Source organism: Helicoverpa zea, chromosome 4, assembly GCF_022581195.2.
Source record: "Helicoverpa zea isolate HzStark_Cry1AcR chromosome 4, ilHelZeax1.1, whole genome shotgun sequence".
NCBI lineage: Eukaryota > Metazoa > Arthropoda > Insecta > Lepidoptera > Noctuidae > Helicoverpa > Helicoverpa zea.
The window spans coordinates 5,918,143-5,940,925 of record NC_061455.1 but is presented as its reverse complement, the minus strand read 5'-3'; the positions used below and the strand labels follow the sequence as shown (position 1 = coordinate 5,940,925).

The window sequence follows — 22,783 nt, the reverse complement described above, 5'->3', positions numbered from 1 at the left end:
AAACCATCTGACACCGACAAGACGGCCGTCATGCAAATGGCGGCACCGCTTTTTAAGTTACGGTGTTAGTTACCGCTCTCTAGGAAACCGCCCCATTTCGTTTACATAGACAACGTTCTAGTGACGTTATTCACCGCTGTATTACGGCCGCTATATGACTGCACCGCTTTCCTAGGAAACCAAAGCTTAAGAGTCTGACACTCCCTCACCGCTCAGCGGGAGGGGTCATTTGATGATTTTTGACGTCGTTAAAAAAATAAAATAAAAACCGGCCAAGTGCGAGTCGGACTCGTGCACGAAGGGTTCCGTAAATTACAGTTAAATCAACCTATCTCAAAAACTATAAGAGATACTTTGATCAAACCAAAAATCGTTGAAAGAGTTAATTAGCATGCATCACCTCTATTTTTTTTAGAATTTTTTACCCCGTAGTTATAAAAATAGAGGGGGGGGGACATACTTTTTACGACTTTGAGAGCTGATATCTCAAAAACCGTTCACTTTAAGAAAAATGTTTTTTAGAAAACTTTATATCATTTTAAAAGACCTTTCCATTGATACCCCACACGGGTATGTACATCGAAAAAAAAAATTTCATCCCTCAGTTACATGTATGGGGGGCCCCACCCCCAATTCTTTTTTTTACTATTTAGTGTCATATTTTTGTAGCGGTTCATACAACACATATTCCCATCAAATTTCATCACTGTAGTACTTATAGTTTCCGAGTAAATCGGCTGTGACAGACGGACAGACGGACAGACGGACAGACGGACATGACGAAACTATAAGGGTTCCGTTTTTGCCATTTTGGCTACGGAACCCTAAAAAGGGTAACATGTAAACGGTACGGTTGCGGAAGATTTAAATGGTAATGAAAGAAGTGTACAATATCGTAAGGTATGAAATAAACGGTAAAGTAACCTGAGCATGGTTCAACTTACCCTAGCAAAATCATAATGCGGTTCATAATGCCCCCCTATGCCGTAGTTAACGACCTGCAACTCTTCAGCGGAGTCCATACTCAGGCCAGTCATATGTGACACTCGACGGGAGATACGCGCGATTGTCTCTGCCTCATTGTCTTTCAACCATGAAGACTTGCTTATACGGTAGTGAGCGGGTACAAGTTCACCTGTTTTCGGATCGTGAACTACTGCACGTTTGAACTGAAATATAAGGAAAAATCAAATGTCAATATTATTGCTCTAGATTAAGTTTTCCTTTGTACATAGGTAAACTTCCTGATTCATATGTACTCTCTAATTTACTCCTCTGTATCCTTCCCAACTAGCACACTAGTGGAAATAGCAGCCTATTTTGCAACTTTTAGGTGTACAGTAGTGCTTTAGGGGTTCCGAAAGTATCTTTAAGTTCTACTATTGCTTCCGTAGCTGCTCATAGCTGTAAATATCACTAAAGGCAGCAGAAACTGAACCAAATGTCACTCTAGGTTTTACAAGAGATCATTCTAAAACCCATTTGCAGCCTGCTTTAAAAGAGAGTTCAAACAATTATGTTGAAGGTTAAAGCTGCTAAAAAGTTTCTATTGCCGCTGATGTACGCGTTAGAACTGCATAAAGACTCTAATTGTAGACTTTTTAACGGAACTGTATAAAAGATATATTTATCACTTCTCTGCCACTAAAGGTTTCATTGCAGGAGCGATTTGTTCTTTTGTGCAGACTTAAGTAGGAATTTGATCCTCTGTTCTTCTTATAGCCACATTAAGGCTCCACAATAGAAGCAGGAGGTTAATAGACATTGCTTGCTCATTTGGATACATTCTGTTATTATATTCACAAACATAAGCAAGGGTCCCGTAGATTTTGTTTTCTCAATTACTGATAACGAATCAGTTACAGAGGAAAAATAATGTTTGTTTTGAAGTAATAAAAAACTTATAACAGAAAATATGTATTTATTCAAGAATATAAAAAAAATCAGTAGCTCCATTTTTTTACTCTCAAGTATAGTATAAACACTCCGTTTTTCCCATTTAGATGGACAGATGCAAAGTTCTTGTTTATTTTGTTGTGCATTATAAGTTTGAATTATTTTGAACGGTACTCTGAAAACAAGGTAACACATAGTACTTAAGTGTTAAACAATTAACAATAATATATCATCGTATTATAGAGTTTCCAACGACTTCTACGGATCTCTAAACACGTAGCCATTAATAGTGTGGTTTGATATCTGCAGTATCACAGTGCAGACTTGAACTGCAATAGTGGTACAGATATTACTTGGACCTTCAGAAGAGTGAAGCTTAGCGCTATGACGCGCAGAGAGGAGTTTTTAATGTTGAAGTTGCAAGTTAAAGCTGCTTTCAATGGACGCCATGTTTACAAGATAATTATTTATTAGTAATCGAGAAATTTATAGGTTTTTATCGCATTTGTAGTAAAATATATCCAAATATTGCCGTGTAGCGACGGCTTAAGAATACATGTGTCGCTACCCCCTTCTTCCAGTGGGTGTCGTAGAAGTCGACTAATGGAGTCAAAAATGCACCGAACACCGTGCGAGAGAAGGAAAACTCGAAAAAAACCCTCTACCAACCCGTCTGGCCAGCGTGATAGCAGTAGGCTAAATTCCTCAATGTGCAGAACGAAAAAGCCACGGCCCCTAGTTCCCGGCAGTCCCGCTATTCCCGGTCACGGTGGCGACCGTGGTTACGGCGGGACAGGGGGTGCGAAGAATCTCCGGGTTACGGGAGGCCACCAAACACAACTTACTCTTGCGACGTACAACGGCCGCACGCTGCGGCTTGACTCGCATCTGGCGCAACTCGAGGTGGAACTTGGGAAGATTAGGTGGCATATATTAGGGTTATGTGAAGTTCGAAGAGAGGGGGAGGACACCATAACCCTCGAATCAGGTCACCTAATGTACTTCCGAGAGGGAGACCAACAATCCCAAGGTGGCGTTGGGTTTCTGGTAAATAAGTCCCTAGCTGATAACGTTGTGGAGGTGTCTAGTGTGTCGAACAGGGTAGCGTACCTTATCATAAAGCTCACCGACAGGTATAGCCTCAAGGTAGTGCAAGTGTACGCACCGACCTCGACACATTCAGACGATGAAGTGGAGGATATGTTTGATGATATATCAAGGGCCCTCCACTTCACTACAAAGACCCATTACACCGTTGTCATGGGAGACTTTAACGCTAAAGTGGGAGTACAGATTTGCGGCGAATCGGCAGTAGGATCCCATGGATTTGGAAGCAGGAATCATAGGGGGCAAATGCTCGTCAACTTCCTCGAACGCGAGGGGCTCTTTTTGATGAACTCCTTTTTCAAAAAGCAGCCCCAAAGGAAGTGGACGTGGCAAAGCCCCGACACTATGACTAAAAATGAGATTGACTTCATCATGACGAACAAGAAGCACATATTCAGAGACGTCTCCGTGATCAATAGGTTTAATACCGGGAGCGATCACCGACTTGTCCGAGGCTCTCTGAATATCAACTTCAAGGCCGAACGTTTCCGTCTGGTGAAGGCCAGGCTCCGACCAACACTGCTCCAAACCATGACAGGATCTGAAACGTTCCAGTCAAATCTGGAGAACCGATTTGCCGCCGTGGAAACCACAACAGACGTTAACCAGAACCATGAATATGTGGTTCGGATCCTCAGGGAGGAAGGTTCGCGATTCTGTAACATGCAGCGTAAGGGCAAGAAATCAAAGCTTTCGGAAGAGACATTAGGGCTTATGAAGAAACGACGTGAAAACCCGCCTGTCACTTCGTCAGCTAAGCGGGCTCTAAACCAAGAGATCAACAAGCACGTACGACGCGACCTCCGGTGCTCCAATACTCTTGCCATTGAAAGAGCAATTGAGCTGAATCGGGGGTCAAAGGTGTTCGTACAATCTCTTGGAAGAAGCCACTTGACGAAGCTGACCACAACAAGTGGAGAAGTCGTTTCTTCGGTGCCGGCAGTCCTTTCGGAAGTGGAAAATTTCTATGGCCGGTTATACGCATCGCATGCATCTCGACCTGATCCCGGAAGTGAGGATTCTAGAGCCACATTAACACGCCATTTCACCGAAGACCTGCCAGAAGTCAGCAGTGGCGAAATCGAGATCGCTCTGAGACAGCTCAAAAATGGAAAAGCCCCTGGCGAGGATGGCATTACAACAGAGCTTTTAAAAGCAGGAGGTAAGCCCGTACTGGGGGAGCTCCAGAAGCTTTTTAATGCCGTCCTGTTTGAAGGGAGAACTCCAGAGGCGTGGAGTAGGAGTGTTGTCGTCCTGTTCTTCAAAAAGGGAGACAAAACCCAGCTGAAGAACTATCGACCCATTTCCCTCCTAAGCCACGTATATAAGCTGTTCTCAAGAGTGATCACGAACCGACTTGCGCGAAGACTCGACGAATTCCAACCACCGGAGCAGGCTGGGTTTCGGAGCGGATACGGCACCATAGACCACATCCACACAGTGCGGCAGATTATACAGAAGACCGAAGAGTATAATCAGCCCCTGTGTCTAGCATTTGTGGACTATGAGAAGGCCTTTGACTCGGTTGAAATCTGGTCTGTTCTGGAGTCCCTGCAGCGTTGTCAAGTAGATTGGCGATACATCCAAGTGATGAGATGTCTTTACGAAGCCGCTACAATGTCCGTCCAAGTACAGAATCAGCAAACAAGGCCCGTACCGTTGCATCGAGGAGTGAGACAAGGGGATGTTATTTCCCCGAAACTGTTCACTAATGCAATGGAGGATATGTTCAAGACGCTGAACTGGAAAGGACGCGGCATCAACATCAATGGCGAACACATCTCTCACTTGAGATTTGCTGACGATATCGTCATCATGGCGGAAACGCTGCAGGACCTACAACAGATGCTGAACGACCTGGCTGAATCTTCTCTACGCATCGGCCTACGGATGAACTTGGACAAAACCAAGGTCATGTTCAATGAACATGTTCTACCGGAACCGATTGCGATACACGGCGCCGTTCTCGAAGTTGTTCGGAAATATGTATACCTCGGGCAGACATTGCAGTTAGGTAGAAACAACTTTGAGGACGAGGTGAATAGGAGAATTCAGTTGGGTTGGGCTGCATTTGGGAAGCTACGTCGAGTCCTAACATCGTCGATCCCACAGTGCCTAAAGACAAAAGTCTTCAATCAGTGCGTCCTACCTGTCATGACTTACGGAGCCGAAACGTGGACACTGACGGTACGGCTGGTCCACAAGTTCAAAGTCGCTCAGCGGGCTATGGAAAGAGCTATGCTCGGCGTTTCTCTGAGGGATCGCATCAGAAATGAGGTAATCCGTCAGAGAACCAAGGTCATCGACATAGCCTACCGAATCAGCAAGCTGAAGTGGCAGTGGGCTGGCCATATTAGTCGAAGAACCGATAACCGTTGGGGTAAACGAGTTCTAGAGTGGAGACCACGCCTCGGCAAACGTAGTGTAGGACGTCCTCAGGCACGGTGGAGTGATGACTTGCGCAAGACGGCTGGCAGGAGCTGGATGCGAGAAGCCGAAAATAGATCTCAGTGGCGTGCACTTGGAGAGGCCTATGTCCAGCAGTGGACTGCGATAGGCTGATGATGATGATGAAATATTGAACAAGCAACTTACTAAAAACGAATGTAGTCCAGTATGTAATTTCAATATCGTGTAGGTATGTGATATAAAAATATTCATATAATAATAATTTATATATTTTACGATATTCTGAGGTAATTATTGAGGCGCGTTAAAAATACTTCAACAATATCAACTATATTCACGATAAACTGATCTGCGTTTGTAGCTACTTACCATATAATACAAAATATAGCTCAAAAACACTTACCTTCACTTAATATTTATTTGTATTCAGTAATGTCTGACTCAGGAACAGCAAAATATATTTTATAAATGAGAGACAAGGTGAACGATCAGTGAAGTTTTCTTCATTCAGCTAAATTTGTCATTCATTCAATCATCGCTATAAGAGCTTTAGTATGGTGTTAATTATTAGTTGCCGCTCCTGTATCGCTTTTATGCCTCTACTATGAAGTTCTAATGGGACTATAGACTGCAAAAAGTTGTGCCCCTTTGGCTGCAAAGCTGCTGCATAAGGTCTGTAGTGCACGCTCTGGCGCTTGAGCTTGGCAACCTTTAGTAATAATCGGATTGGCTCTAAAGCTCTTAAGCAACAGTTTTGTGCTACTTGGGTTAATACCTTTATTTAATGAATGTATCTATATTGTCAGCCACATCGGATGGATGTACCCAGAACCTTTTTTGAAGGCAGGACAGCTTATGTAGGACTAGATTCGTAAGATACAAAAGTCATTTTCGCTTAACACGAATATCTTTTCTTTTATATTAGCGAAATAATATTTACATATATACTGATGTTGCAGACATATAAATCTTCAAACAAATTACATAACTGCTTATGTCAAGGCTATAAAAGTGGTGACTAGTTGACACTTACAAGAGTTCTTAAAATACACTCGAAATATTCATGTATGCAAATCAAATATTAAAAAGGCGATATTTGTTATTGTATCTTAAAAGCTCCGAAACCACTGAACTTATTTGATTTTATTCCGCTGTTAGATAGCTGACAAGTCCCAGGGTGACATTTGCTACAATTTATTCAGGTACGGGAAGAAGTTCCCCCGGGAAGCGGGTGAAACAGCGAGAAATACCTATACTCTATTTGAGTAGGCACTTAAAAAAGGTAAACAATCTTAATATGACGTTTGACTTTGATTATAACTTTATATAAGTCACCTTAAAAATCAATTGAATTCTTGTTTTAAGCATCAGTTTATTTTTTTTATATGTATTTGTGTAAAAAGTCAAGTTTATAGGTAATAAAGACTCACTCTAGGTCTGGCCATTTTCTTGACAGTTTCAATCTCTCCGTCACTGATGACATCGTGGAATATAACTATGTCGGGATTAAGGTACATCATTTCCATCTTGATTGGCGCTATGCGCAGGAACGGGTGGTTCTCGGTCAAGTAACGGCACGTCAACCTGGAGATAAAAGGTCGAATATTGAAAATAATGTGAAAAGTTTGGAAATTTGGTCCATGGCAGTGTCGCTAAGACACTGCCATGGACCCAAAAAGGCTAGACAGCGAAAACATACATCGATAATTTTTTATGTGTTTCTCTGAGCTAAATGTAAAAGCTTAATTTTAAATGATATACGGTAATATATACGGTGATAGGTATATTAATATGATATACGTAAAAAAGGGCGATGGATGATACACCTATATAATAGGTATCATGTCTATTTAGTTAGCAGATACTGTATTGTTCGTGTGTGGGAAGATGACTATTCACAGTTACATTTTACCTAACAAAAAAAAATTGGATTTTATGATAATTTTATTAACCTGACTCAGCTACTCATGCTGCCAAACAGAGCAATAAAAACGGATGGAAACTTATTAACATAAAGTTCTGACTTTGTTTTTTCAAGGTTATCATAGAAGATATCCATATAAACTGATACCATTGGCTGTTATTAATTATAGTTATCTTATAAGACGGCTATGTTACGGGTGCAAGAATAGGCAACGTTGGGTGCAGTCAGACTCAGTGGCGGATTTACCAATAGGCCAAGTAGGCCAGTGCCTACGGCGGCAGATTTAGAGGGGCGGCAAATTTAGCTTTTTTTTACACAATCTATATAATCCATAAATAAATAAACGATTAATAAACGCACTGTGTCCTTAGGTACTTATGTGATCATGAATTTTAAAATATTCCTATAGCGTTTCAATAAAAATAAAATAAAAAACTCGTAACACAGGATCTTCCTGTGGGCGGTCCGCCCCGGGTACCACGTCTCGGGGGGTGCCATCTCAGGCGGCACATATCTGCACAACCAGGATGGCACAGGCAGAAGATTCAAGTCACTGAGGCCGTTCTAATCTGCAAAGCCTAGGTTCACTACCAGTCACTGCATGCTATTCAAATTTTAAACAGAACTACAACAATGCATGCGCAAGACGTCGAGTCGGCACTGAGAGGGATGCCAGTACGGCTGTCACCCCTCGTTTTCTTGTTTATTTTTGATTACTTAATTTAATTCCTCAAAGTTATAAAAAAAATCCGCTCGCTTCCCTCACGGTTTTTACATTATTTCTGGTTTATTCTGCGCTCTTTGAGTCGTCAGTCTAACAAAATGTGAAACTCAGTTGTTTTTGCTACTTCGGGCAAAAGCAAACACCTTAGAAATCGTCAGCGTAGAGCGTCAGTGGAGGTGGAGGACTTTTGTGTTCCAAGACTCAAAAATTTCGCGCTCGCTACGCTCGCGCATTTCACTTGACAGTGCCCTTTTTCTAATTTTTTTAGGACGCACTGGTAGCGTCCCAAAAATCGAAAATTTCGCGCTCGCTACGCTCGCGGCTTCTTCTCTTTGCAGTGGTGTTTTTCGCTGTTGTTTGGGTACTTTTGTGTCCCAAAACTAAAAAAATTCGCGCTCGCTGCGCTCGCGGCTTTGTCACTAGTCACTGGTTTTTATAAAACTAGCTAGCGCTTTATACGTCTGCAGTGATCTGCCTCCGGTTTCTTTATGTTAAATCTAGCAAAAAGCACACACCATTTTTAAGTACTTCAATTACAATTTTAGCCCGGGATTATATTTTGTCGTTTTTTTGGGGGGTGCTTAATAGGTAGTCCGCCCCGGGTGCACCCGATGCTACGCCGCCTGATCATAGCACCCGAACGAATGAACCGATTTCAATTTAGTTTTTTTTTGTATTACAGGTGTTTTACGGGCGAATGTTCTTAGACATGTTTGATGAGAAAATCGATTGAGCCGTTTAAAAGTTACAGAGGTTTTACGCTTTAAAGTTGCCATCAAATAAACTTGTTAGGTCAACATTAAACTCTTCGGTACATAGCGGGTTGCAAAAATAATCTAATAACTGACTGAAATATCATTAGGGGCGGCAAAAATGTAATGGCCTACTAGCGGCGAATTTATAAATCCGCCACAGACTAGAAATGAGTTATCATTTATTTCGCTAAAGACAGCTCGTGGTCACAGCCAATAAACTTCCACAGCTGGACAACGGCCTCCAAAAAGATTAGGTTTGCTTTGGTAAGTATAAGCGTTGGTCAGCGAACGAGAATTGCTACGAACTAGTTTCTAAGAATTGCTCGGCGTATTGCCAAGTTGTCAGTTGTAAGGTAAATATGGCCTCACATGGGAATGACACTTCCATTGGCATTGAGCCTTAACTATGCAAGCTTAACGATAGCTTCGTCAAACCGTCCTTATCGTTATTCAAATCAAAAACCTATTGTCTGTGAGCAGTAGACAGTCAAATGATAAAAGGTTTCACATATTGTAAAAAAATGTTATTATACAAAACTTATGCAATGCATACTATATGTCTGATAAACACTATTGTATTAATTGTTGAATTAGGTAAGTATAATAACCAGCTTTTTACCTTGAATATGGCATACATTTATTCCTCAAATTCAATCCCTAGTAGCAACTAGCCCTACCATATGCCCAAATGTTTTGATAATCGACAAATATTTTATTTGCCATCGAAAAGCCAAGGTATGACATTAAAATTGTATTACCTCTTAGAAATAGCGGAGGGTATATCAACTTCGCCGCGACAAAGGGACTCATAAACTTTCCTCTCCTTTGCGTAGCCGGTCAAAGTTACAGGTTTTTCCTCATTCTCCTCAAAGCCTGTATCCTGTTAACAAAAATAAACAACAATTCAATTGTCTATTCTGATAAGATTAAACTTAAATAAGGTAAAACCACAATTGTGACCTATTTGACGGAAACCTATTTAAGGAAAACGGAATTATTTACCTACCATTTTATTAAAAAAATTGTTAAGTAAACAATACAGGGTATTCAATAACATATACGAGTACATAACATGTAAATTTATAATTCCATGAATCATATAATATCTATTTGTAAAATACGCAAATAATTGTGGGTATTTCACATGCCATTACTGAATAATTTATATAATTCCGAACAAGTTATTGACCTTTTACAAATAGTCGAGTTTATTATGTATACAGAGCAATAAAAGGAAATGGCTATTATGGACATCATTTATATGTTGATTCATTAAATAACTATTATGTTGAGTTATGGTAATGTTTATGTTTTTTTTTATTAATGTAAACATTCTATACTAAATATTCGTTCGACAAGGCATGTCACTGAGTAAAGATGAACTAAAGTAAAAAGACAAAGCCAAAAGAACTGCGAAATGATAAGGGCTACTTTTATTATTCGGGTGCGGGAAGTAGAGTCCATGTGACGTGGTCGGAATCGCGGGGAAAAGCAAGTCAGAACATAATACTCGTATATAGCCTTGCCAAGTGGCGCTGCCCTGGTAATTGGGTTGAGGAGGTCAGATAAGCAGTCGCTTCATGTAAAACACTGGTACTCAGCTGCATCCGGATAAACTGGAAGCCGATCCCAACATAGGAAACATAGGCAGATAATGATGATGGCGATATGATACATACCCCGCGACGTTCCTTCCTTAGTCTTTGTTCCTCTTCAGCAATACTCTTTTGGTAATGAGGCACGTTGCCTTTAGCTCGGACGTGCTTCGGATCCACTGCTAGCAGCTTTTGTGTCCATTCCAAAGCACTTCGAGTGTCACCTAGAAATTAAAAAGGTGATCAGATCAAACTAAAACCAAACAAGGATTAAATATGCCACTTAAAAAAAAAACACCATTCAATAATTTTAACAAGACATCGATTTTGTCAATTATCATTCCTTGGGATAAAAAGAATATAATATTATTTGTGGTTTGTGTATCTATACTCCCAAGAGCAAAGCCTAACCAAAATAAGTATGTTTCGAATGCAAGTTTAACTTATACAAGCTGTTGATCTGCATCCGTGCCATAGTCAAGGAGGTTAAAATTAAATACGTAAATAATCGATTTGAATTACGGTAGGTGGGAAAAAGCTAATATGCGCTGCTTTTTTTGATGTTGTAATTTCATGGTATTTCAGAATTTAGCCCACGGTTAAACACAAATCATAACAGAATTGCCCCGCGGCCACAGTGTGTGCGTGATGGCAGCTATGTGTGCGTAGACAGAGAAAACTAATGTCTACGTGTGTGCGTGAGTGTCGATGTGTGAGTGTCTTATCTACGACATGACAGCGCGAGCGCGCGAGCGAGCGAGACCGAGTGATACGCGATAGCAATCATTTTACCTAAAGTTTCGAAAATCACCTTCATTATTGTCATTAACTTCGATTTACTTTACTTACTAATTTTTGAGCATAAATTTAACACAGATATCTTATTAACTACAGTAATAAGCAATACTAGTGCGCGAAAGAAAGTTCACTAACATGTTAACAGCTGATTGATAAAATGTTCGTTTTGCTTTATCTTTCAGCATAAAGTTTTCGCAGTGATTTAGTTTTTATTTTTGAATTAAATTGGTTAATAATTAGAAATTTTGCTTCCTTCTTAACGGTCTTAGGACCTTGGAACACGGAAATCTTATTAATGACGTAATACTAGTGCGCTAAAGGAAAGTTCACTGACCTGTTAACAGCTGATTGATAACATTTTCGGTTTGCTTTAACATTCAGCGTAAAGATTTCGTAGTAATTTTGTTTTTACTTTTCGATTAAATTACTGAAAGATGTGTTAGTTAAGTGTAGGCACGAGGTGATTCTTTCGGCTCGTAGGTATTATTGGCGTGGTTAAGAAATCAACTTATTTACACTAATAAAATTGATTAAGCTGACTACGTATTTACAAAATGTACAAATAAATAAATTACCTAGTTTAGTTACCCGGAGGTACTGTTCAAAGCTGTCACCTTCACACTCTTGGCACAATCGAGCACGACGAAGTAGGTGGTTGTCCTTCAGCTAACATAACACTATCACATTCGTTTTTAATGTGTCGAAAGCACTAAGTTAACGGTCCTAGCACATAAGTCTGTCACATGACCAGCATGACCCTCCGTGATGAGGGTTCCCGGTCGGTAAACATTTCCCGGAACATAGGTATGTACGGCTGTCATTGCACATCCTTGGCAGTCGTAACGGGTAGTCAGAAGCCAGTAAGTCTGACACCAGTCTAACCAAGGGGTATCGGGTTGCCCGGGTAACTGGGTTGAGGAGGTCAGATAGGCAGTCGCTTCTTGTAAAGCACTGGTACTCAGCTGAATCCGGTTAGACTGGAAGCCGACCCCAACATGATTGGGAAAAGGCTCGGAGGATGGATGGCTGTTAGTACACTGTTGTCACTGATGGCATACAGGCGGACCATCGCCACCAACTCGTGTTCGTGTAGTTTTCCGTCATCTCGCACTTTGTACCTACACGTCGCGGAATTCAAAGCGCACGTACGCAGCAGCGGCGGCGACATCAAACACACTGCTTGCCGTCGGCGCTTGTTTGTTCCGGCTTCAAGGGCACGCGGGGAGCGGCGAGGCGAGTGTGTGGGAGTACTCGCACTGTGATTGGGTGAATTTGGGTAGGCTGGATGATCTACGATTTTTATTGAACGATCGTTGCGTATGCTTTGTGCATGTATCGTTTGCGTTTGTGTGAGTGCGCAGCGCGGTAGTAAGGCTAGTAACACACGCGCCGAATTAAAGTACGGCTGGGTTACACTGACGGATATACGTAAATAAGAAAAAAACATGAAAAAATTACCTACCCATTTTTTCGTTGATTTGGGTCGAGAATCATTAGCATATTTACGTCCTTGACTATGGCACGGATGCAAATCAACAGCTTGTATAAAAAATGTCAACATCGATAAGTTAAAATACTAACCCAACAAATAATAAGAGAAGCTAATATACTCCAGTATATCGACCTCATTGAATGGATACGGCACATTTTCTTCCTTGAGCTTTCGCAAAGCCTGCACCATCCACTCTCGCGCATTCACGAAATCTTTCTCGTTGTACAATGCACGACCGAGTTCGTAACAGTCGCCCGCGCTCATTGGCGTACTGAAATGGACCAAAACAAATTAAGGCCGGTATTTTAGTACAAGCATAGATCATATAGATGTGAAGCTATTTGATTGAAACAATCGTTTGGTGTTTCATCTTTAAGATAAATTGTTTTAGAATTCCGGATTATATGTGGTTGTTCACCTAAAGAATAATAGGGTTTATTTATTTTTAGCTCAGTTTCTTTTAAGTGGGACTTCCGATGCATGATTAGAATTTATCAGGGATTCTGTATGAATATATTTGCTAATCTTTTATGTATATAATATGAAAACAAATAGGTATATGACATAAATACACCTGGCAACCATATAAGTTAGCAGTAACGAGGCGCTAAACTATTTAACTTATTACGTTCACACAAACTGGCCTTCCTCAAGTTATCTTAGTTATTCTATTGATTCACAAAAAGGTGTTAATACGCCAATATCATGCTTCACGCCTATCAAGGCATCATTTAATATTCGTTATACTAAACTGACGTAAATATATTGTAAGTCATAACATAGACATCAGATTTCACTTTTTAAAAGTGGTCATTGTGCTAGAAACTCCTTGATTTTTTCATAAACAAAACAATGACTGATATCAGCTTATCAAATACTTTCTATGTCGAATGACCTGCTTAACTGAAAAATATGTATTTTTTTTATTTCTGAAAAAAATGATGAAGCTTCCCAAAAATTATTGGTAATATGTATAAAATTTACCTACCTGTAAGCGACTCCATTTAGCATTCCTTCGGCCAAGTCCTTAACGTCTAGGTGGTAAGTTTCCTGAAGCCTGGTAAGAGCCTGTGCGGCTCCCGTCAGGTCTTCCAAAGCAGGATACTTCACATCTTCATGATTCATTGTTATATTCTTTATGTATTCTGCAAAAGGAACATTACATGTCAAATAAAAGGTAGCTTATTCAAAAGACAATTTTTTTTTTCAGCCAGCAATAGAAGTCCTTCCTACAAATGTATCGTGTATTTTGTTTTCTTTAAACCGACATCAAAAAAGAGGATCTCAGTTTGACCTGTAGCGATGTATGTTTGTGCGCGATTATCCCGTGTTTGTATTTTTTCGGTAAATTGATCTTGTGTGCCATAGTCGAAGATAAATAAAATATTAAAACAATAGATCGGTTTATTCCATTCTGAAGTCAGTCATTCAGAAAACTATATTATGCTAGTTCAGATGTTATATAACAATGGTAATGTCACGATGCATTTACGAAAGTACCTACATCTTCGTAACGCAATGTACCTTATAATGGGTATACGGACGACTTTCTAACAAAGTACCGCTATGCTTTGCCAACCTCTTACAAGTACAAGTTTATTTTGCTAATATTTACTTTGTGATGTACGTAAGAACAAAAGAAGCTTAAAGTTTTGAATTGAATTCAATTATTTAATATTGCTTTAATTGAATTATAATTTTAACTGTGAAATTGTACTAGAAAGAGTATTATTTTATTTTTGGTTATTCTTTTATTTTTGGTATCTTAAGTACTACGATCAGTTTCTTTAACACAGTAATTGATTTAACACTTATATAGTGTTAATGAACGAAAGCATGACAATAATTACCTGTTTTAATTGGGGTACTCATAATTACGTCCACAAAAATGAGTTTTTCAGCCATAGAGCTAATAACTGGCGAAACTCTGGTATTGCGATTATTATCAATTCTAATTAACCTCATTATGACTGGCTGTCATAACTTGCAAGCAGTTTCTGTCACCTTCATAATATGCGGTGGGAAACTATAAACACCCAATTAAGGCAGAATTGTTTTCAGATCAGGGGTAAAACACTATCGAATATTTTTGCGCCATTGTATTGTGACACTGTCCCGAGATCTTAGAAGTATAAATCTACCTCAATCAACTTTAATTATGGTGAACACTTTGCATGATTCTCGTGATCGCAAGAATGCTATTGTTTATTTGATAAAACTTATCCACGGCCATTAATAGCCTATTATATCTTTTTATTGCGGCCCTGTGTGTTGATTACAATAACTTTTGTGCATTATAAGTACTCTTTTCTTGGTAACTTCATTCACAAAGCAATGACAAAGGCACTGGTTGCAACCATATATTCGACCATTAACTGATAAAAATCGCTCATATGATAAATCATCTAATTGGCTAGATCGGATCAATGAAGTCCTGGTCGTGTTACTTACCTATAGCCACGTTTTATTCCAATTTTCATTTCGTTACGGACTTTATATCCGCGTAAAAATAAAAAAAAAACCTTATATGTACGAGGGGAGGTCAATAAGTTCGCGGAATGAGAACGAAGGAGGTTGAAATTAAACACCAAATTATTTTTCCTTTTCAATATATTCTCCTTTAACCCTAATACATTTTTCGAATCTCTCAAATAGCTTGTTTATACCATCGAAAAAAAATGATTTGTCTTTGGCGTCAAAATAGGCCGAAATTGCCGACTTGACTTCTTCATCGTCGTCAAATTTCTTTCCACGAAGCTTTTTCTTCATTTTTGGAAATAAATAATAGCCACTGGGGGCAAGTCTAGACTGTATGGTGGGTGGTTTAATTGTTCAAGGCCGCATCGGTGAATGGCAGCCGTCGCAACATGGCACGTGTGGACGGGTGCATTGTCGTGCAAAAGGAGCACACCTTTTGACAGTTTTCCTCTTCTTTTTTCCTTAATGGCTTCTTTCAATCTTTCCAGTAAAGAAGCGTAGTACTGTCCCGTTATAGTCCCAATACAAGTTTTTCTACTTTTTTGACGATTTCCGGTGTGGTGGCCCCAATTGGCCGTCCGGAGGGGGGGTCGTCTTCAATGGACTCCCTTCCTTGTTTGAAAAGACCATGCCACTTGTAAACCATGGTTTTACCAGGGGCAGAGTCCGCGTAAACCGCTAACAGCTCTTGAAAAATTGTCTGAGCGGATTTTCCTTGCTTGGTAAGGAACTTAATAACGGCACACGGTGTTCAATTTTCTCCATACTGGCTGACTTCTTCCCGATTTAGTTGTTTGCAGGTCGATAACTCAAAAGTTAATGACCCGATTAGGTTCAAACTTGGTATATATACTCTTAATGAGGTGCTTAACTTTTTAAACGATGAATTGTGGCCTGATGGAATTGTGTTTAGACGTTTTGTACACTTTATGTATCGAACGAAACCTCAGGAACTTAAAGTTAAAGTCAGTTAGTCTTTTAATTAATGGATAATAAAACCAATAATAACGTCAAGTTTACTAGCTTTAATTGTAAGTCGGTCAAGCGATCCATAGATAATATTAGAGATATATGTATGTGGTCAGATTTGGTGGCCCTACAGGAGACTTGGCTTCTTCCCCATGATATTCCCATTTTAGGAACAATTTGTCCGGACTTTGAGTGGACGGGTAAGTCGGCTGTGGACACTTCCGAGGGCCTATTGAGAGGAAGACCTCATGGGGGGGTAGCCATTCTCTGGAGAAAGGGGATTTTTGAGTCTGTCTCGGTAGTTGAATGTATCAGTCCTAGATTAGTGGCTATAACGGCTACATCAATGGGGCGTACGATTCTTGTGTTCTCCATTTATATGCCTGTAAACTGTCCAGACAACTTACCAATCTTTACAGACGTACTAAGTGAAATCAGTGCTACCATAGCAAGTAGTGATATAGAAAACGTGTTTATGTTGGGGGATTTCAATGCTCACCCTCACAGCTTGTTCTATAAAGAATTAATGAGTTTTTGCAGTGACCAGTCTTGGATTTGTGCTGACATAGAGAAGCTGGGGGTGGACAGTGATACCTACACTTTTATAAGTGATGTTTATGGAAGTAGGACATGGTTGGATCACCTTCTGGTGTCAGTGTCAGCTTGGCATACTGTAAAAGGTGTTGATGTTTCCGAAGATCTTTATGTTTCGGATCATCTACCCATTTGTGTTGAATGTAATTTAGAAGTAGTTAGGCCAAAGTTTCAGAGTCGAGGTTACTGTCGGAACTCTGTATTATGGGGAGAAAGAACTAAGTCAGAATCGCAAGATTACCATAACTTTTGTAATAGTAAGCTGCGAGACGTTAATTTTCCCCATGAGTTTGAGAGTTGCGGTAGGGGCTCATGCGGCTTGGCCGAGCATAAAGTTGTTCTGGACAGATTGTATGATCAAATTGTTGGAATACTATGTGCGGCGGCTAGGCAGTCCAAACCGGCACGGGAGGGGGCACCGAGGCGGGGTAGGCGCGTTTGTGGGTGGAACAAATATGTTAAAGACGCTCACAGAGAGGCTAGGTTTAGCTTTCAAACCTGGACACAAAACAATCGTCCCTCTTCAGGTCCTATCTATGATGAAATGTGTGAGAAGCGAAAATCTTTTAAAGTAAGACTGAAATATTGTCAGAATAACGAGGAACAGCTTATTATGGATAGGTTAGCTGAACAGCGAGTTACGAAAAACTTTGGTAAATTTTGGAAGTCCACTAAAAAGTTGGATGCGAAGACGGGTCTCCCTGTGACTGTGGGAGGGGTGTCTGAACCCGGAGATATAGCAAATATGTTTAAAGAACATTTTAAAGTTCAATCCCCACTCGGTCCCTCATCCCTGGTGAGCGATTCTGGGCCCGGCAGTCATGAAGGGAGATCTCCGATAATTTTCTCAGCTAAACAAGTTAGCAAAGTTATCAATAGTATGAGCCGAGGGAAATCTCCAGGACATGACGGGCTCAGCATCGAACACCTGAAGCACGCAGGTATCCATCTGCCGAGAGTTCTGTCTATGTTCTTCACAATGTGTATTAGTCATGCATACTTGCCTGCTGATCTAATGAAGACCATTGTGGTTCCCATTGTGAAGAACAAAACAGGTGACATCTCGGACAAATGTAACTACCGTCCTATTTCTCTCGCTACAATAATAGCAAAGGTGTTGGACGGTGTGCTTGATTCTTATTTAAGTGATTATATACATCTTCAAGACGCACAGTTCGGGTTTCGACCCGGACTATCAACCGAAAGTGCAATCTTAAGTCTCAAGCATACGGTTCAATATTACGTAGATCGCAAGACGCCGGTATACGCTTGTTTCCTTGATCTCTCCAGGGCATTCGATCTTGTCTCGTATGATGTGCTCTGGGGGAAGATGAGAGACAGAGGTATACCGGTAGATATATGTCGAATTTTCCAGTATTGGTATGGTAACCAAACCAATCAGGTGAAATGGGACGGTACACTCTCTGAGCCGTATGGGTTGGAGTGTGGGGTGAGACAGGGAGGTCTGACATCCCCCCTGCTCTTCAACCTATATGTAGATGACCTCATAGCGGAACTCAGCAGCATGCGTGTCGGATGCAGCGTTGGTGGAGTTAGAATTAACAACATTAGCTATGCAGATGATATGGTGCTGCTGGGTCCGTCAGCAGGGGCAATCAGAGAGTTACTTAACGTGTGTGAAACCTACGCTGCTGCACATGGTTTAATTTATAATGTTAAAAAATGTGAATGCATGGTCTTTAAGGTCGGTGGCAGGAGCCGTGAGGATGGACCTGATCTATATATTAACGGATCAAAAATAAAAAGGGTATCAACTTTTAAATACCTTGGTCATTTTCTTGCTGACGACCTTAAAGACGATGCAGATATTGAGAGGGAGCGGAGGGCTCTAGCGGTCCGAAGTAATATGCTGGCCCGTAGATTTGCTCGGTGTACTGACTTAGTGAAAATCACACTTTTCAAGGCGTATTGCCAGAGTATGTACACGGGCAATCTATGGGTCAGTTACACTAAAAGATCGCTGGATGTGCTGCGCATCCAGTATAATAATGCTTTCAGGATGCTCTTGAGACTGCCTCGGTACTGTAGTGCCTCAGAGATGTTTGTGCGAGCTCGCACTGATGGCTTCCACGCTATCTTGCGCAAAAAAACGGCATCGCTTCTGAGGAGAGTGAGAGACAGTTGCAATAGCATCCTGAGAACAGTAGGTGAGAGCTATAGCTCTCCAATCATGAGACAGTTTGTGCAAAGGGTGATGGGTACTATAGTTCGGCCATTCAGAGAATGCGTTCCTGACACGTCGCGATTGAACTGACGACGTAACTTTGCAATGGCGTTGCAGTTACGATAAAAATATTTTTGCTGGTTGTTTACCGTTTTAACAATTGAGGAGCATTAAAACAACATTATTATATCAATAATCAATGAATGTTATTACGTCGTCAGTTCAATCGCGACGTGTCAGGAACGCATTCTCTGAATGGCCGAACTATAACACTAGATAATAAGTTTTCTAATAAGTTTTCTGTTATAGGTATGTTTTACTAACACTCTATGGATTATTTTTTATCCGAAATAAAAGTATTATTATTATTTGTATGTCTCTAACCGACCACGGGACTACAGAGTCCCGGATTTTTGGAAGGCGAACGTGGGGCCGAAGCCAACACGCTGAAGCCCTTTTGAGACAACTTTAATGAAATGGTAACACAAAACCGACGATTATCCCTGTATACACTATAGAAATGTACCCAAGGACAATCCCCGGTTCTGTGCTAAACTATTGCTAACTATGGATGAAAACTACTTAGGCTATTGTGATGGGATGCTAATGGACTAGGAATGGGGAAACTACGGGAACTATGGCACCTGCCGATGACAATGTATTAAATACATGTTAAAATGGCAGGTGGAGACTCGCCAACTCACTTACTGGGCCCCCGGGAATCAGTCACTGAAAAGCAACCAGAGGGCAACAGGGACATGAGCGGCTGAGAAGGGTGAGGATACCTCGGCGGACTTTAAACGCAGATCACGCGCTCCCTGTGGGTCCAGCATCACCGGCCCACTCGCCACTTACCACGAGGCACCTACCCTCCGAGCAGGACTAACCTTGCTCTAGCGACTCCACTCTGACCGGCCGATGAAGGCAAGCCAAGAGGCGGGAGACCAATCCCCCGTCATGCTTCACTCCGGCAAGCCGGAGATGGGGGACAGTATACTCTCCCTGGAGCACTCGGATATATAGCCCCGCGGGGTCGCTACTCCCCGTCATCCGCCTCAGATGCCCTGCGGGGCTTATTATTATTATTATCTTGTATGTCTCTGCCAGACCTCGGGACTATAGAGTCCCGGATTTTTGGGAGGCGAACGTGGGGCCGAAGCCAACACGCTGAAGCCCTTTTGAGACAACTTTAATGAAATGGTGACACAAAACCGACGATTATCCCTGTATACACTACAGAAATGTACCCAAGGACAATCCCCGGTTCTGTGCTAAACTATTGCTAACTATGGATGAAAACTACTTGGGCTATTGTGATGGGATGCTAGTGGACTAGGAATGGGGAAACTACGGGAACTATGGCACCTGCCGATAACAATGTAATAAATACACGTAAAAATGGCAGGTGGAGACTCGCCAACTCACTTACTGGGCCCCCGGGAATCAGTCGCTAAATCGCAACAAGGGGGCAACAGGTACATGAGCGGCTGAAGGGTGAGGATACCTCGGCGGACTTTAAACGCAGATCACGCGCTCCCTGTGGGTCCAGCATCACCGGCCCACTCGCCACTTACCACGAGGCACCTACCCTCCGAGTGGGCTGTTAACCCTGCTCTAGCGACTCCACTCTGACCGGCCGATGAAGGCAAGCCAAGAGGCGGGAGACCTATCCCCCGTCATGCTTCACTCCGGCAGGCCGGAGATGGGGGACAGTATACTCTCCCTGGAGCACTCGGATATATAGCCCCGCGGGGTCGCTACTCCCCGTCATCCGCCTCAGATGCCCTGCGGGGCTTATTATTATTATTATTAACTAGTGCCTACCTGGACGGGCAAATTTATCCCCGCCAACCCCTCCATTCCGCGAACTTATTGACCTCCCCTCGTAGGTGAAACAAAGCTACTCAGTAAGCTATGAATCTTTAAAAAAATAAAGGCTTTATATTACAAGAGGAAAGCCGAAATCATAAAAAAGATCTCTACTTAGGTCTTCCTGCAGCTTTTACTTCATCCACATACATACCTCTTCAATTAAAATAATTGTCTTCATAAAAGTTACTAAATAAAGCTAGTATGAAATAAATTACCTGTTCCTATCTTAATACTATCTTCTATATGATCAAGATCTGTTGTCAGTCTTTTTATAAGGGTGAAGGCGTTGATTGGATTGCCCAAGTAATTGGGAATATCTTCCATCGCCTTTTCATGTTCGTGTTTGTAGATATTCAAATGCCTGGAAACAAAAATAAGAGTAGGTATGATTACGTGATATTTCATTCATTTCCTTTTTTCTTATGCATTTTATTTCTTACCTCTTTAGAACTGCGAGTCTGTTTTCTTCCTTTTGAATATAAAAGTCTAAATCGTCTATTATCCTCTTGTGTGTTTCCAGTAAATGTTCTACTTCAGCTATGGCGGTGAATAATTCTGCACGCGTGCGCACGCACATATCGAATAACAGTGCGAAACATATTACGTGCAGCAAGTTCAAATTAGGAACCATTTTTATGTCCTTACAAACCTAGAAAAAAAGATGCCACTAAATTAAATTCAAGGAGTGTTTTATCAGATAAGTATGTTCGGTTATTGATGAGCCTCACGCCTTTTGTTTCATGTCGAATGTTTATATCGAAGTGGATACGGAGAATAAAGAAAGCTGACCGTACAATCATGCAGGATAGTTTTATACCTAACGCGAATAAATAGGTCTGGGCACATTTTGACCATTTTGCGGCTTTTTTGGCGACTTATAAATAGTTTTTTGATTTGGTTTCCTAGAAAAACGTTTAGTCAGAAGAACACGTTGACATATTTATGGCATTCTTTTATTTATTATCATAGTACCTAATTAGGAATGTAGCTATTACTCAGACATGTTGCTAACCATGTAGCAGAAAAAAACTACGAATACATTAAACATATTTTACAAATTCATAATTAGACAAGATCCTCTCGATATAAACCAGTTGGATTTTTATGATAAATCACAGTGGAAGGTGCTATGTAGTAGTGATATTTGATCATTCACGACTTTATTTATTGCTTTTGCTCATTTAGTTTAAGTATAATAAATTAATCAATTGAGCAATAACTATAGGTCCATAAAATTCAGTAGCTTTAACCATTTATTGATTAGATTTCTTTTTATTAATAATATTTGACTTTGAATTCAACATCATATGCGGTATATACCTAAGTACTTAAGCCTTGGATTTATTGAAGATATTTTTTTTGCATTAGGAGAAACCCAAAATGTCTTTTGTAAATATTTTCATCTTATATACAAGTCCGTGAGTTGCCGTTAGTCAATATTTACTTTGCGGAGGAAAGATTTTGTAAGTTTTTGGCAAAACATGAATTATTTAAATTTAGGAGACGCTCTTTGTGAAAGACAACGGCACAAGTAACTGTTTCAACTGTCATGCGTAATTTACTCATTAGGTACTTCAATTTGCATTTGCCAAGATTTATGTATTATATGTAATAGTTATTTTAATTAAATATCAAGTCGCTATCGCATGGTTTTAAACTAGATCCCATGGATATTTTTCAAAAGTACCTATAATTACTAGGTATTAGGAATATATAATTCGTTTCCTTTCAGATACGGAATTGCTACAGTTCGCATTATAATACAGACATAACTAAGCGTAATCTTCTGAATAACGTACGCAGCCAACAAATTGTGAATCATTCCACATTGATTTATAATGCCGGATCGGCCAATGACTGCAGTATCATTAATTCATTTTACCCGGACCTGATTGCCGATCGTAAAAATCCTTTTTCAAATGGGAATGAACTGTTGAAAAGTCAAAATCTTTGTCAAATCGAATATCCGCACATGAATATTCTGA

General features: G+C 40.6%; 1 protein-coding gene across 2 annotated transcripts in view; it reads right to left on the bottom strand.

Moving 5' to 3' along the window:
• The window catches only part of LOC124629917 (prolyl 4-hydroxylase subunit alpha-1-like), a 31,671-nt gene that overhangs the window by 3,166 nt on the left and 5,722 nt on the right, over window positions 1-22,783 (bottom strand). For both annotated transcript variants that reach the window (XR_006984358.1, XM_047163584.1), the window contains exons 2-9: window positions 21,239-21,447; window positions 21,014-21,159; window positions 13,689-13,845; window positions 12,790-12,971; window positions 10,495-10,634; window positions 9,574-9,695; window positions 6,843-6,996; window positions 945-1,169 (exon numbers count right to left, since the gene is read on the bottom strand). Coding sequence is in view for 1 of the 2 variants with exons in the window: in XM_047163584.1 (XP_047019540.1) it covers window positions 945-1,169; window positions 6,843-6,996; window positions 9,574-9,695; window positions 10,495-10,634; window positions 12,790-12,971; window positions 13,689-13,845; window positions 21,014-21,159; window positions 21,239-21,429 (1,317 nt within the window). In the remaining variant the exon portion in view is untranslated. The remainder of the gene's footprint in view (window positions 1-944; window positions 1,170-6,842; window positions 6,997-9,573; window positions 9,696-10,494; window positions 10,635-12,789; window positions 12,972-13,688; window positions 13,846-21,013; window positions 21,160-21,238; window positions 21,448-22,783) is intronic.